Source organism: Xenopus tropicalis, chromosome 9 (genome assembly GCF_000004195.4).
Source record: "Xenopus tropicalis strain Nigerian chromosome 9, UCB_Xtro_10.0, whole genome shotgun sequence".
NCBI classification, from domain to species: domain Eukaryota; kingdom Metazoa; phylum Chordata; class Amphibia; order Anura; family Pipidae; genus Xenopus; species Xenopus tropicalis.
The window spans coordinates 34,111,244-34,126,087 of record NC_030685.2 but is presented as its reverse complement, the minus strand read 5'-3'; the positions used below and the strand labels follow the sequence as shown (position 1 = coordinate 34,126,087).

At 37.0% G+C, this 14,844-nt stretch overlaps 1 protein-coding gene across 6 annotated transcripts in view; it reads right to left on the bottom strand.

The window, feature by feature from the left end:
* Positions 1 to 858: 858 nt before the first annotated feature.
* The window catches only part of marf1 (meiosis regulator and mRNA stability factor 1), a 31,942-nt gene continuing 17,956 nt past the window's right edge, over positions 859 to 14,844 (bottom strand). For 3 of the 6 annotated variants that reach the window (XM_031892720.1, XM_012970505.3, XM_012970507.3), the window contains exons 13-26: positions 14,289 to 14,369; positions 12,951 to 13,187; positions 12,583 to 12,702; positions 11,841 to 12,016; positions 10,999 to 11,219; positions 9,983 to 10,125; positions 8,683 to 8,816; positions 7,816 to 8,018; positions 6,513 to 6,740; positions 5,744 to 5,974; positions 4,621 to 4,833; positions 4,464 to 4,524; positions 3,681 to 3,842; positions 859 to 3,213 (exon numbers count right to left, since the gene is read on the bottom strand). In XM_031892720.1, the coding sequence (XP_031748580.1) occupies positions 2,981 to 3,213; positions 3,681 to 3,842; positions 4,464 to 4,524; positions 4,621 to 4,833; positions 5,744 to 5,974; positions 6,513 to 6,740; positions 7,816 to 8,018; positions 8,683 to 8,816; positions 9,983 to 10,125; positions 10,999 to 11,219; positions 11,841 to 12,016; positions 12,583 to 12,702; positions 12,951 to 13,187; positions 14,289 to 14,369 (2,443 nt within the window). In that variant the 3' untranslated portion in view covers positions 859 to 2,980. 6 annotated transcript variants of the gene reach the window in all.

Below are 14,844 nucleotides of genomic sequence, written 5' to 3'. Positions count from 1 at the left end.
AATTTCTTATTGTAAATTCACACTACACATTTAGATATATCCCATTTAACCTTTATGGGCACTTTTTTAAAACACAGATTCCGAAGGCAGATAAACTTGCAAACGTCGTGTCTGCAGTCAGTAGAAAAAGGATATCGGGTGAAACGGGAGGGACTCCGGGGGATGTGAATACTTTAATGTTTAGGGTGTTATAATGTCTGGTACATGATTTTGATCAATGCGGTGGGTCAAAAGCATGTAGACCCACCCTAATCTATGCATGTAATCCGATCCATGATTGTACAGGTATAGGACCCATTATCCAGAATGCTCGGGACCAAGGGTATTCCGGATAAGGGGTCTTTCCGTAATTTGGATCTCCATACCTTAAGTCTACTAAAAAATCAATAAAACATTAAACCAAATAGGATTGTTTTGCATTCAATAAGGATTATTTATATCTTAGTTGGGATCAATTACAAGGAACTGTTTTATTTCTACATAGAAAAAGGAAATAAGTTTCAAAATTCTGAATTATTTGCTTATAATGGAGTCTATGGAAGACAGGCTTTCCGTAATTCGGAGCTTTCTGGATAACGGGTTTCCGGATAAGGGGTCCGATACCTGTACTGGCATATCATATTCTATTTGGTATGTATGTATCTTTAGTGGTGCAAATAGACCAAAAAAAAAAAAAAAAAAAAAAAAAAAAAACCACAGACAAAAACATATACAATCAACAGAATATTGGGGGACCTGAGGGCAATTAAAGGCAACACCCACACCCACAATGCTCCTGGATGCCTCTAAAATCAGAGCAGAAAAATGGTAAGCCCATTCAAAATCCATTCAGTACTGAATAAGACTACAAAGCCAATGGATGCTTGCAAGTTTTATTGACACACAATTTGGTCCCAACACACTTGAGACTTTAAATGAACAGAAAAGAACAGTGCATAATTTTTTAAGCCCCGACAACTTCAAAAGCCTCCGAAGGGTTGGTGTACATGAAACTTTTTTTTTTTTTTTTACATTTTATTCTAGTCACAAATTAAAGTTTTATGGTTTCAAATAAAGTTTTAAATAGCCTCATAATTCTTCAGTTCATCAGTCTTAAAAAAACAGCAACAATCTTTAAGCCCATTTTAGAGGACATTTGCCAACATCCATACAGAACAAAGATTTCAAGTTATGAGCTGGTTACTAAATGATTCTGGGAGGACAAAAGTAAAATCTACATTGACCATCACTGGTTTAACCTCCATGCTGAAGAGTTGATTTTATTACTAGGGAGAACAAGAGTATCTGTAACGAAGCATTTCAGGTGACCTGCAGGCACTTGCAATAAAAAAAAAAAAAGGAAAAATTGCACTGCACACTTGTGGGATGACTCTCCTTACAAAATAATTCTTAGCATAAGGTTACAACGATGTTTTATTTCCAATTAAGATTTAAAAAGCAGTCTAAAACAAAATTTTCTGAAACCTACACCATGTCCATAGAGGTAATGCTTTTGTGAGACTATACGTGCAGAAAGAACCCTCTCCTGAATTTGTCCTGTGTCTACACAGACGTTCCAACTTTATCAGGCTGAAGAGGCCATGTTTAAAATGATCCTTGTGCAAAATCCAAGAGGTAAAATAAATTCAAAATGCCATTACGTAAAAGCATTTCATTGAAATGGCTTAGGAATCGGAGTCCATCTTTTGTCTTTCTAGCATACTGCAAAGAACCCAAAAACACAACACAAATATAGAACCTTTTTAAGTAAGTTCTACAAGAAACCATCACTTGCCTGGCAAATACAATCCATTGTAAATGCCAGGTTAACCCAGAAGGAGTAGGTGGCCTTCTGTCCTACAACACCAAAAATCAGTCAAACAGGCAATCCCTCTGGTTTTTTCTGGAGTCACGTGTGGCATTTCCCCAAAAGCCAGACTTAACACCAAAACTGAAATTCTTCAAAAAACCCAAGGGATGCATTTCCAATAAAAACCAGACAGACAGTTAAAAGACAATATGCCATCCCACCAGCTACCTTTGTCCATTTGCTAAGCATTTTTTTAAAAATAGGTCAAGGTTAAAGGGAACAACCTTGGCTTTTCCACTCGTAGATGACACTTCCTTTTCAGTGGAAACGGCATCTACTTAAGCGAATACCACTACAATGTCTATATGGCTCCGGTATCCGTGATTTATGCATTTCGATGCATATTACTGTAAACAGGAAAACTTTCCTTTGTGTGAAATGTTCTACTCTCTAAGACACAGGCAAGTATTTTCTGCTCAAGTACCAAATTCAAAGTATAAATTTGGGAAATTTTTTTCACTTTTGAACACAACTATAGTTTTAAACTGGTGTACATCATCCGGGAAGCAGTGCCATGACCTTAACAGATCCTCAGTGCAAAGAAAGAAAAAAATTGGATATGTTAAAACTGGGTAAAACCCAAATTCCCAGACACAGATCTCTATAGACAAATAATGTGCATGGCAAGGACCTTACAAGTCACCTGAAATAGCCCTAAAATAAAAACCTTACACTTACCATTTTCAAAATAGCATCATAATATTAAACCCTCAGTGCTAGAGTACAATTCTGAATTCTAAATATTTGGTATATTACCTAAAGAAAATGGGATTGTCCTCAGAAATCCTAAAACAGGAGAGACACTGGAAGGAGATAGACGCATGTGGCATGCTACACAGAGAGATCATGCTTCAGGGTAACACTGTCTGAAGAAAGGTCTGATAAGAGCTCAAACACAAATAGGGTTACAATACTGATGAGGCCTGCAGAAAATAAAATTGAACTCACTGGATAGTCTTAATATTGAAAAAATGCTTTTGAATTAAGCATTTTACAGTTGAGGTATAGGCCCATGGGAAGCAAGATCTTGAAGGGGCATTATTTCAAAAGAAGCAATGCTTTTTTTTTTATTGGAACCAATCCTCTGTGTGTGCTCTTGCTGTTTAGGCCTCCATGCCAAAACTAAAAAAATTAAAGTTTTGTTACAGGTGCAAATGAAAAATTTGCTGCCAGTTTTACTCTATTTCGGTGCTGCCTCTTAACTGGGCTTTCTGGCAATTCCTTGGTAGACTTGGACTCTTGTGGGCAAATATTCTGGGTGGAGGGCTCAGAAAATGTATCAAGGTCTGCAGAAGTAGGGAAGTTACAAGGCTGTGTCCCATTACAAAGAGGATTGTATTGGGTTTCTTCTGGATACACCAGATCTGCATTATAAAGAGGAAGGAAGAATGTAAAAGGCTATTAGTGGCATAAACATTGAAATCAAAGATCTTTAAAATCGGAAAATGGGATGTTGTCAGAGAGTTGGAAAAAGGTCTATACATATAGTACAAGTATGGGACCAGTTATCCAGAATTCTCTGGGCCTGGGGTTTTCTCCATAAGGAATCTTTACATAAAATGGAATACCATACCTTCTAAAAAACACAACACCATTCATGCAAATAAAAGCAATTATTGGATTAAATGAAGTCTGTAATGGCCTTCCTGTAGTTTGGAGCTTTGTGGATAACAGATCCTATACCTGTAGTAAGCTGTTCGCAAAGATCGAAACAAAAGAAGGAAATAACAAGGGGAAGAGTATTTGCAAGCTACTTAGAAAGTTAACCTAGTACTTCACAATAAAAGAAAAAAAAAAAAAAAACGGTTACATCTTTCTTTATTTCATTTACCTGAGAAATGAAAATGTTCTTCAAACTGGATGAGGTCTGCTGGCTGTGTGACTACTGGATCAGGATGCAGCTGGGGGGATGGGAGACAGGAAGGAACAGGTCCACACAAAAGATCCATGGGAGAAGTGAGACAAAGGAGCTCTTTGTCCATTTGGTGACAGACTGTATTAAAAAACATTCAGTATTTTAGGACAATCAGATAATTTGATGGAAAAAACAAAGATCCATTATGGCACATGAAACACACTTTTGTTGCAGGCTATTGAAATGTGTGCTGCCCTGCATAGTAAACACCTACACTTTGAGATTTAGCTTGTGCAGTAACAAGAGCAATATTTCCTAGCTGGAGGACACACAACTCTGTATAGCTATCTCCAGCAGGAACTTGAGATTAAACTGGTCATTACTCCTAAAATGAAGTGCTACCTCAGTTTGCTCCCTGGAAAAACATCTGCACTCCAGGCCTTCAGCCCCTCAAGGTACAGTATACTAAATTTTATCTCAAAAATCAGGTTTGTGTTGAACATACTACTTTTAACCTGTTTACAGCATATATATGATAAAGTATGTTTTAGTTCTTGAATTGCAAACTTATAAGGATTTTGGCACACCATGTCCCTCCCCAGCCCCCATTTTCTGTATTTTCAACATTCTGCTTATTAGACATTTATTCTGGAACACTGAAAAGTTTTCCAAACATTAAACAAATTGTTGTTTGTTTCAGAATGTGTGTGACATTTGAATAATATAACACATAGAAATAACTGGAGTTACAGTACTTACCCTTCATATCATTCTTCAGCACCACAATTCTCTTGTGTCCATGTCCTTTTATCCAAACAACCTAGTCAGAAAATTGGTTAATTGATAAAAAAAAAAAATGTTCAAACACTAAACACTCCAGTTTAAATGCAAGACATTACAGAGTATTAAGAGATACCTGAGGAATGGCTCCCAAAATCTCCTCTAGGCTACTGTATCCATACTGTTTGGGCTGAAGCACCTCTCCGACGTATTTGCTGTATGCATTAGGGAATTCATGCAGAAAAATTTGTTGATAGTGATAAGTGTGCAGCAAAGAACGAACATTCTTTGCAAATACATACAAGGAGGTTAACTGCACAGAATCTTCACACAAATCGTTTGTATGTACCTACAAGAAAATTATACAGGTTTTAATATACAATTTTTCTCCAGTATTCATTTAAGCCCCCTTTAGATATATTAAAATCAGTATAAGAGTCACCCCTTCTATATAACCAGATTGTAGTCTCCTGACCTTTATTTCTACCCTCTATATCCACAGAGTTTCAGAGTATATGATTTATGGCAGGTATACACAACTGGGAGCCTGTGTGCCACATGTGGCCCTCCATGTGATCTGTGTGGCTGCCAGCATACTCAAAGGCTACAAAAGACTTGTGTGACATCACTATTATAGATTCAGCCCTTGTACATACTGTATGGCACATAACTTTCCTGCTACGTATAAAAACTTACAGTACTGGGCTAAGGAACGGAGGGCAAAAAATGAAGGTAAAACACAGAGTTCAAGTGAATTTCAGTGAGGGCGTCATTATTCAGCCAACTCAAATGGACAACATGAATTATCTGGAATTCTCTATGTGGGTCCACAAAGAGGTTCCATTGGAACTAACATTTACTAAAACCATTAAAAGTAAGACAGAAGTTTTTTTTTTTATGAAAAGCTTTTAGAATGTGGGAATGACACCAGTGTACCCTAGGGAGAAAATACACATTCCTCCTGGATGTCCATTTTGGCACTATGAGCAAGGAATTTGTATGTTTTTGATGTCCCTTCCAGCATTTCCTCTGGATACTCCACTTTCCCGTCATGCACAAAACATAGCAAAGCATGTTAACTGGCTACTGATGCACTGGCCCAGTGTAAATGTGATCTCTCTACTGAGTCAGGAACAATAATAAGCACTAATCATGTACACTGCTGAAAAAAGGGAAACAAAAAAAGTTTAAATGAGAACACAATGAACCTTCCCTAACCATGCAGCTAAGTCTTATTTAACTGAAAGCTATCTTCTTACCTCAACCAAATACGGCAGGCTTTTCAAGAGTTCTGCCAAGGACACAAACCCATATTCACATGGATTAAGGGGAATGCCATGGACAGACTGATAGACCTGGCAGAGCTGCTCAACAGTGAGGGATGAAGATTCATCCCAGGACATTAGCAGTATTAAAAGCTGGGCAGTTAATGAACGCAATGACTTCCTGTTGATGAGCTGAATTTGTTTTCCTAAGTCTGTATCCATAATCTGCAGGAAAATAAAAAGAAAACCTTAAGTGTGTCACTAAAACGATTATTTTGTAAAAAAGTTGCCATTGTGTTATTGTTACTAGTACAGAATAAAGGAACACTCAATTGCAAAGAAATGCCCTGCTCTATTTTTGTTGCATTCTGAGCATTGTTAAACGCCTGCAGAGATATATATTTATAGTATCCCTTTAAGTTTGTAGAAGAGAGTCAGTTAATATACAGTGGTTATCAAATGTAGCATAAGCACTGAATTAAACAATGGACATTAATATATTCATAGGACCAGTGCAGAGGTAAGTAATTACAGGGAACAGAATCCCAAGATCTGACCAATGACTTTACATTTAAGAAGCAAAACTCATAAGCTTGTTATCATTTTCTCCTCAAATTGTCTTGGTGATTCCAGTTTCATATTCCTATACTTTGTGCAGAGCGTTCTTAGCTTGCTAAAGCATTAAAAGACACAACAGCTTTTAAACAATTCAATTTGCACTATTGGTTTTACATTATGCTTTACTGATAAGTGAATGAATTACCTTCACAACATGGCAGAGTTTTTGCATCAGTGCAGGCACCGAGCTGACATCATAGTCGTGGAGCCTCAGACTGTAACCAAATGTCTTGCTATATTCAGTAAGCAAGTCAGGCATATTAATGGAAGAGTCTTTTTGAGAACGCAGAAGTTTAACAAGCTGGGAAGCCAAGGCTTTAATACGCTCCATTTCTGTCAAAGCCAAAATCTTTTCCTCACCACACTCTAAGACCTATAAGAATGAGAAACAGTTTTAATTTCCTGCACGGACACGGGCACAAAAAAACAAAAAACCAGAACTAAAACAAAGTTAGTCACCATTTTCTTCAGCTTCCTCAGTCTTCCCTTACATGCACAGTAGAGTAGAGGTTAAACTTAGATGCAAAAAGCAGCCTCACTTTACTGTGCATGTGCCTGCCCAGGACTGCAGAAAAGAAGACAGAAGATGAAAGAGAGCAGCAGATGAGCTTCTACAGAAATACCTTGGGCTGATGCATTTTGCTGGTGCTAGCAGGAGCACTAGCCTGAGGTATCAGGTAAGCAATTACAATTGCTTGGAAGTGCCTAAAGGTGGCCATACACGGGCCGATTGTAGCTGCCGACATCGGTCCCTCAGACCAATTCGGCAGCTTATCGGTCCGTGTAGGGGCAGCAACGACGGGGGCCTGCCCGACCGACATCTGGCCTGAAACTGGCCAGATATTAATCAGGCAGGTTAAAAAATTTAGTCAGATCAGGGACCGCATCAGCCCCAGGGCCAAACGACCGAATTAGCCTAAATGCGCCCGATATCGCCCGTCCATAGCTGGGGATATTGGGAGAAGATCAGCTTGCTTGGCAACCTCGTCAAGCGAGTGGATCTTAACGTGTATGGCCACCTTAACATTTGGTTTAGTTTAGTTCTCATTTAAACCAAATTTGCATTCTTTTAATAATTAGTTTGCATATTACATGTTCCAAAGGATCTAAAATCTGTATAGTCCATATCAGCTTGTTACATATTGGTATAAGGTCATGCAGGATGAGTGAAAAAATGTTTAGAACACATTTAGAGAACAGTTATGTTTTTACATAAGACTATTCATGGTTCTCCTGAAAAAGATCAGCCAGTCTTGTTTCCAAGTTTGAAAATAGTACTAAATGCAACATAACATCCACCAATTTCATGTATGAATTATTTTAGTTCAGACAGATAGTAGATAAAGTTATAGGGTTATAAAGGAAGTTCGGCTTTAGTTACACTGATAACTTTCACAAACAAAATATCAAGTAAAAAATCTAAGTTTCCACATCACAGCTTTACTTACTTGCAAAACATCTGGTATGGCTTCAAAGAGGTCAAGCAGTTTGGTAAACCCATAATAAGTGAGTTTGCACTGACGACCAAAGTGGTGATGATATGATGGAATAAACTTATTAAAAGGCATTCTGAAATGAGGCTGATGCCGAAGCAAGTCAACAACTTCCTTTGAAAATTGCTTTGTCCTTTCAACCTCCTCAGGAGTACGTTCTGGGGGAACAAAAAGTCAGTAAAAAGCCATAGTTATAGTTGGTCAATATTATATAAAAAAGATCAGTTAGTCAGCAACTTAGGAACAGAAAAACATTTCATGTAATAATTTTGATTTCTATACCAAGCACATAAAATATAAACTACAGATACTATTTCCATAGGTGGTTGTACTTCTACTGCAAGAAGGAAGTGGACAATAAAACTAAAACATTCAATAGGAGCATGTTTTAAGCAGGCTCTACAGGTGCAGTGTATATATTACACTACAGAAACTACCTTTCTACTAATAGGAGCACCGGCCGGGGGTTTCAAGTAAGCAATTACAATCACTGGTTACAATCAATGCATCAAACATTTGGCATCCCCTTTTTTTTTTTGCTTATAATGGAGTCTATTGTAGATGGCAATCCCATAATTCGGAACTTCTGAACAGGTTTCCGGATAATGGATCCCATACCTATAAATATAGATATCTGCAAAACAGTTTAAGGATATAATCATAGTGGGAATTTTAAAAATGATTAGGTTTATCCAAGCATTACTAAAAGCATTAGTGATTTACATAAGGCAACTAAATTCATAGACTATTACAAAGGTACTACTGACACATACAGTACAGTGTTAGAAACAAGAACTCCAAACACTGGTTAGGACAACCTACCTCGCTTTGGAATAGAGATTACACTCTCACCGTCTTGCTGTGAAACACATATTGTGGTATCAGGTATTTCTGATACAATGTCAACCAGATCACAGACACCATATTCCGTCACATTCCAGTCTCTTGAGAAACACCTGGGAAAGTATGAATTTTGATTAGTGGGGGGGGTTGTGGAACAAAAGGTTTACTTGGAGGAAATTTCACTTCTATGTAATCAATTATGGAAAGCCCATATAAACTTCATTACTATAATAAAATAGTTTATATATATATATATATATATATATATATATATACTAATAAAAAAAATGTTATATTTGCTGCTTCCCCAAGGCCTCATAAATGGTACTTTAAAATAAAGTTTTAAAAGGTCAAATTTAAATAAAATAGGATAGTTTTAATAATTCATATATACACATGCAACTATTGCGGCCATTTACCACCCAAAATTTATAATAATGTTATACTGAGGTTCCAAATAAAGTGGTATTACAATGGATTAAAATACACCTGGAAATTGCTTTCAATTCACTTTAATGGCAATTGCTCAAGCTTTCAAAGCACACTTGTGGGTAAGAAGACCATTGTCTAACACATAAATCAACTGCACATATCTGGTGCGTATGCCATTGTCCTATACTACTAATAAGCCAGCCTCAATGTAATAACTCCCCCCCTTGTTTCGCCAACAAATTTTGGGGGCAAACGGCTAATAAGACAATAATAATACCCTATAGTTACAGTACAGCAACAGTATCACTACCAGTTCCCTCTAATCTGAGACCACCGCACACAAATTGTGGTGTGCTCAAAGAATTGTGTGTGAAAACATAGTTTTGTACTATGCACACCAATTTTATAGTGCACACACAGTTTTAAAAAGCTAGCACAAGAATTTGTTTGTGCTTACAGCCAAGTAGAAACTAGAGGGAGCATTGCTACCAGCATAGTTACAACACAGTTAAAGGGGTTGTTCACCTTTAAGTTAAGTAAACTGTAGCCTCACAGAGCAATAGTTTTGTGGCTGCTGGGGTTAGTGACCCCCATTTAAAATCTGCAAAAAGTCAAAAGGCGGCGGCAAAAAAATAAACTGTAAAAAAACAAGTAAGAAGACCAACTGAAAAACCGCTTATAATTGGCCATTGTTTAACTAAAAGTTAACTTAAAGATGAACCACCCCTTTAATATTCTACATATATGCAATTCCAGAGGTGTACATTCCATAGAATAAACCCAGGACATAAAAATGAAAACTCCTGCATGAATCCTAGTTGCTCAATTTCTCCTTAGTCAGACTTACCAGTGGTAAGCTTGTGAGAATTCTCTTACAATGACTTGCTTGCTGGCCTGAGACTTAAGAAGCTTTAGGAGATCTTGTGTAAATCGTTTTACCTGGGCCCTGTGAGTCAAGGTTAATAAGCGTTTTGAACCCATGCCAAGAATCTAAAATGTAAACAAGATCAATTAACAGGAATAATATTAATACATTTACAACACAAGGTTAAATCACAACAACCAGTCATAACCGCTGCCCTAAATGTACAGGGAAAAGCTACAAATTCAATGCAAATTCATCATGCATGTCCATATTTGCCATTACATACCCTTTAAATAAGGATACAAAGCAAAACTTTAAGGCGAGAAAGCTAAAGGAGAATGAAAGGCTGATTTAGAGAGATATTGTAAAGGCCAGTGACCAGTGGGTTCCTACACTGCCTTTATTTCTTCAGCCTAAATTCCTTAGAGCAGGCCACATTCATTTCTGCTCAGCCCTTGTTGTTGGTAAACACATGCAAGTTATAATGCAGACTCCTTATCTGCACATGCATAGTAAAAGTGGCCATACACGGGCAGATTTTAGCTGTTGATTCTACTCACTCAGTCCAATTCATCAGCTTCTCTTCCCAAGTACAGGACACTCTGATGGGCCTATGTGATTAATATTTGTCTGAAAATCAGCCAGATATCTAGTCAGACTAATGGCTGCATCAGCTCATTGATGCAGTACTTGGTCTGAGGGCCTGTATCTCCATCACTGATGTGATCACTGAACAACTGGATCAGCCCGTTATCACCCACTTTTTTTTTTATTAAATGCATAAAAAAAGCCATTCTATTTCAACTTTTCATGACATACTTTAAAATAAACCATTTTATGACATCCTTAAACGCACTGAGCTCAACAGTAATAAGTAACCAAAGATCATAACATAATGGAAAAAAAACTTAAAATAAACAAGACAAACTTACACTAGCTTTACAGTCTACAATTTAATTAAATGCCGAAGTTTTGTTTCAGCATCTGGCATTACTCACCTGCAGAACATGAGGCACAGCCTCCAGCAGCTCCAAAAGCTTGGAGTATCCATAATCTGACACACGGCACTGCTTTGCAAAGTGATGGTGGTATGTTGGGATGAATTTAGTGACTGGCATTATACATGATGGTTGATTCTTCAACAAATCAATCACTTCTCTGCTGAACTGAATCAACTGTGGGTTACCAACAGGGCTCTTGGACCTTAATAACCAAGGATCTAGGAAGAGACAAGCAGACAAGTTACAACTTTCAAACAGTTATCACTACCCTTGTAAAGGGCCATCATATACACACACACCAAAACATTAGCAAAAATGAAAGCGTTAGCCAAGGAAAAACTATTTGCTTGGCTCTACATTTGAGGAGGAAAAAAAAACAAAACAAAGAGTACCAAAAACCACAAGAATGTGACCAGATATGCAAAATGAAAAAAACATTAACAGATATTTTATAGGGAAGTGCAGAAAACAAACCACTGGCACAGTACCTTCAATAAAGTAAATTAAAGTGCCACTATCATTGCTTCATCCCCTTAAAATGCGAGTGCTCAAATATTTTCCATGCAAATCTGTGTAGGTGATGAGTGCGATATTTAGATCACCTACACTGGTTTGCATAAAAGAGATTAAAGCACTCATATTTTTAGGGAATCTACTTTATTGAAAGTACTGCACCAGTGGTTTGTTTTCTGTGCTTCCCAACAGAACAGTTGGCTTTACCTGAAGGATCTGGCAGAGTGGATCAATCTGGGAAGCTGCAATCAAGTTATTAAACAATACAGCGCTAAATTAACTTTCTTTTGCAGATATTTTAAAATTTATTAAAAAATTGTACCCACCAGAATTTGGAGGGGGTGGCTTGTTGTGTATCCACTTGACAACCTTTATTCCATTTTGAGCAAATGCAATGTTGACCCCAGGAATACAGGTTATCAGGTGCTCTAGAGGGACTCCTCCTTGTCCTTCCTGCACTTCTTTTAATGCACTGAACTCTGCAGCATAGCAGTCAGGGAAACTGTAAAAAACATATGGCAGTGGAAGAAGTCATAAGGATCTAAAATTTTACAAGAACATATTTTTTAAATCTTTATACAGTAAGACTTCAGCAGCCACATGATTAAAAATCAGTAGACAGCCATTTAAATAGTTTCTATAATGATAATATTTCAATTAAGGACTTTAGAGAAGGTTTTTGTAAAGAAACATCATCTTTTACTATAAAAGTCAAAACAGGACTTCACTGCATTATACAATAAGCTGGTGATGCACAATCTTCTATAAATCAAACCATTCAAAACATTTATAATTAGGAACTTACACAGGAAAAGAAGCAAAGAAAAAGGAACACTTGTCTAATGGGAGATTGCTTCTTGCAGGAAAAGTGACCAACAAGCCTCCCTGATCGATATTTGGCTACAAATTGTCTAGGTGTCGAAAGGGCAGTTTTGGTTTTCCCATTGGATTAGGGACCACTTTGGCTCATTAATGTGGTCCTTTGTTTGACCTCGCCAAACAAATGGATCTTTAAGTGTATGGCCACCTTATGGGATGAAGCTAAAGTAGGAAATCTTTATAATGTACCTCAACAATGGAACCGTTCCCTCATGGGTCTGCAACAGGCTATGAACTTGGGGAGCAAAAGTCTTTAGAGAGATGATCACAAAAGGAATTATGTAGGAGTCCGGATCAAAATCATGTCCACTGAAATAAACATGTGCATACTAGATTACATACACACCATAGCTGTAATGTAGAACTTTATATAGAAAAAAAATCCAGGGTAAACAGAAATGTCTAACAATGAAAATTTCTCATTGCAAAAGAGACCCATTCTTCTGCTACACAATACTTTACACCCATTGTGAAACCATAAGATTGCCAAGTCACCAAAATATATATCCCTTATTTCATTTTCGCCACCATTCTGGACCTTAGCAAAATGCATTTACCTGAATTTCCTATTACTGCAGTGTCGTCTACATATAGGCTCATGATATTCGAGCTCTTCAAATACAACAGGACTGCAATTAGCTGAGGAGCCATCATGTGACTGGGACGATCCCATTGGACTTTGCCTTGCTTGAACACTGGGCAGCAGACAAACTAATCGTCCATTTCCTTGGTCACGTATAGTAACCGTGTCGGTTAATCTGTACAGATCTGACACAATTAGCTTGTGTCCAAACCTAAACACAAAAAAGCAATTATGCAGTGTTAAAAGGATGACAGTTAAAGGGACCTATCACCATAAAAATAATTCCTAACTCTTTTCTATTGTATTTGTCAAGCAAGAAAAACTTCACTCACACTATATAAATATTCAGCCTTGGAATTACACAATCACAGGAAAGAGGCAGGTGCCATTTTGTGAAAACTGTTATTAAGGCAAGTTTTGCATCATCCCCAAACCGTATTTATGTGCCAGAATGGGAGGACGTGATACACATGCCCATTCATTGGCTACACAACTAGATGGTGGGGGTGTGAGGAGTGCAGTGACTTCTAGAAAATGCTAAATAGAAAATTCTAAATGGAAAATGAAAGTAACTGTCTGTCTGGCCTCTATGCCTAATGCAATATATGTATGTGACATCTTTATAATGGGTATGGGTGTATTAAGAAAATTGATTTGGGTTTCATGTTTAATTTGAGATGGACTTTTATTATACAGATTTGTATGTCTGGGTGACAGTCCTGTTTAAAAAAGAAAGATCATAATTTTACAATCAAAACAAAAAGACAGCATTAATTAGGGGTCCCTCCTCAGATTCCATACCTCCAAGGAACTCAATTATTTGGAGTTCATTATCTTTAACAGAACTTTACATTAAATTTAACATTCAGACACACTGGACCCTACCTTCCTGATACGACAGGAAACTGTTAAATGAGTAAAATGCAACACACTGGTAAAAGGCCAGTAACACTAAACAATTGAAAATGCTTTCTAAAGTATTAGATTTACTCTACCTTTTGCTAATTTTTTTGCCAAAAAACACATATTCCCTTTAGAGTAGTGTATCATTAAACTTAGCTTTGCCCATGATTGACAATTGATAGTTTTCAATCATCAATTTTTACACCATGTCTAGGTTTTCTTATGTGGCTGCGAACTATTTGTCATAGCAAGTACTGGCAAAAATGCTCCAATAAGAGCAAAGACAAATGAATACAGACTGGCTGATTTGATGTACACTACAATTAAAAAAAACAAAAAAAAAAACAAAAAAAACCCCACACATTTATGATTTATTAAGAGATTTCACAATAAGGTACAGGTTACATACTTTTTTTCATAGATTTCTGTAAACTTAAACAAAGGGAGACAACATGCTGGAGCATCTTGGAGGATGGAAACTGTTCCAAAGCTATGTTAAAAAAAAAAATAAATAAATAAATAAATAAATGTAAACGTGGGTTAGTTAATATCAAAGTAAGACTAGCAAAATATAAAAGCATACACAATACAATCTCACACAATGTGTGACAGGAAAACGACATTTTTTGTATAACATATGGTTAAATCTTTCTCAAGTCCACTAGGGGACAAAGGAACCACTGGGTTAAGCTCCTCCCACAAGGAGGAAAGACTGAAGGAAAAAAAAAAAAAAAAAACGAACAAAAAAAATCCTTCTCCCCTTCCACCTATATATTCCCTCTGCTTAACCCTACCCATTTTCCTGTCAACCAAATAACAGGAATAACTTTGCAATGAACCTCAGTTTCCAACCATAACAATAAAATTGTTTCTGGGAGAGAGTTCCTGTGTCCCCCAAAGGACCAGAGAGAAAGATTTAACAGTAAGTTATACAAAAAAAATGTCCTTGGGGGACTGGGGAATCT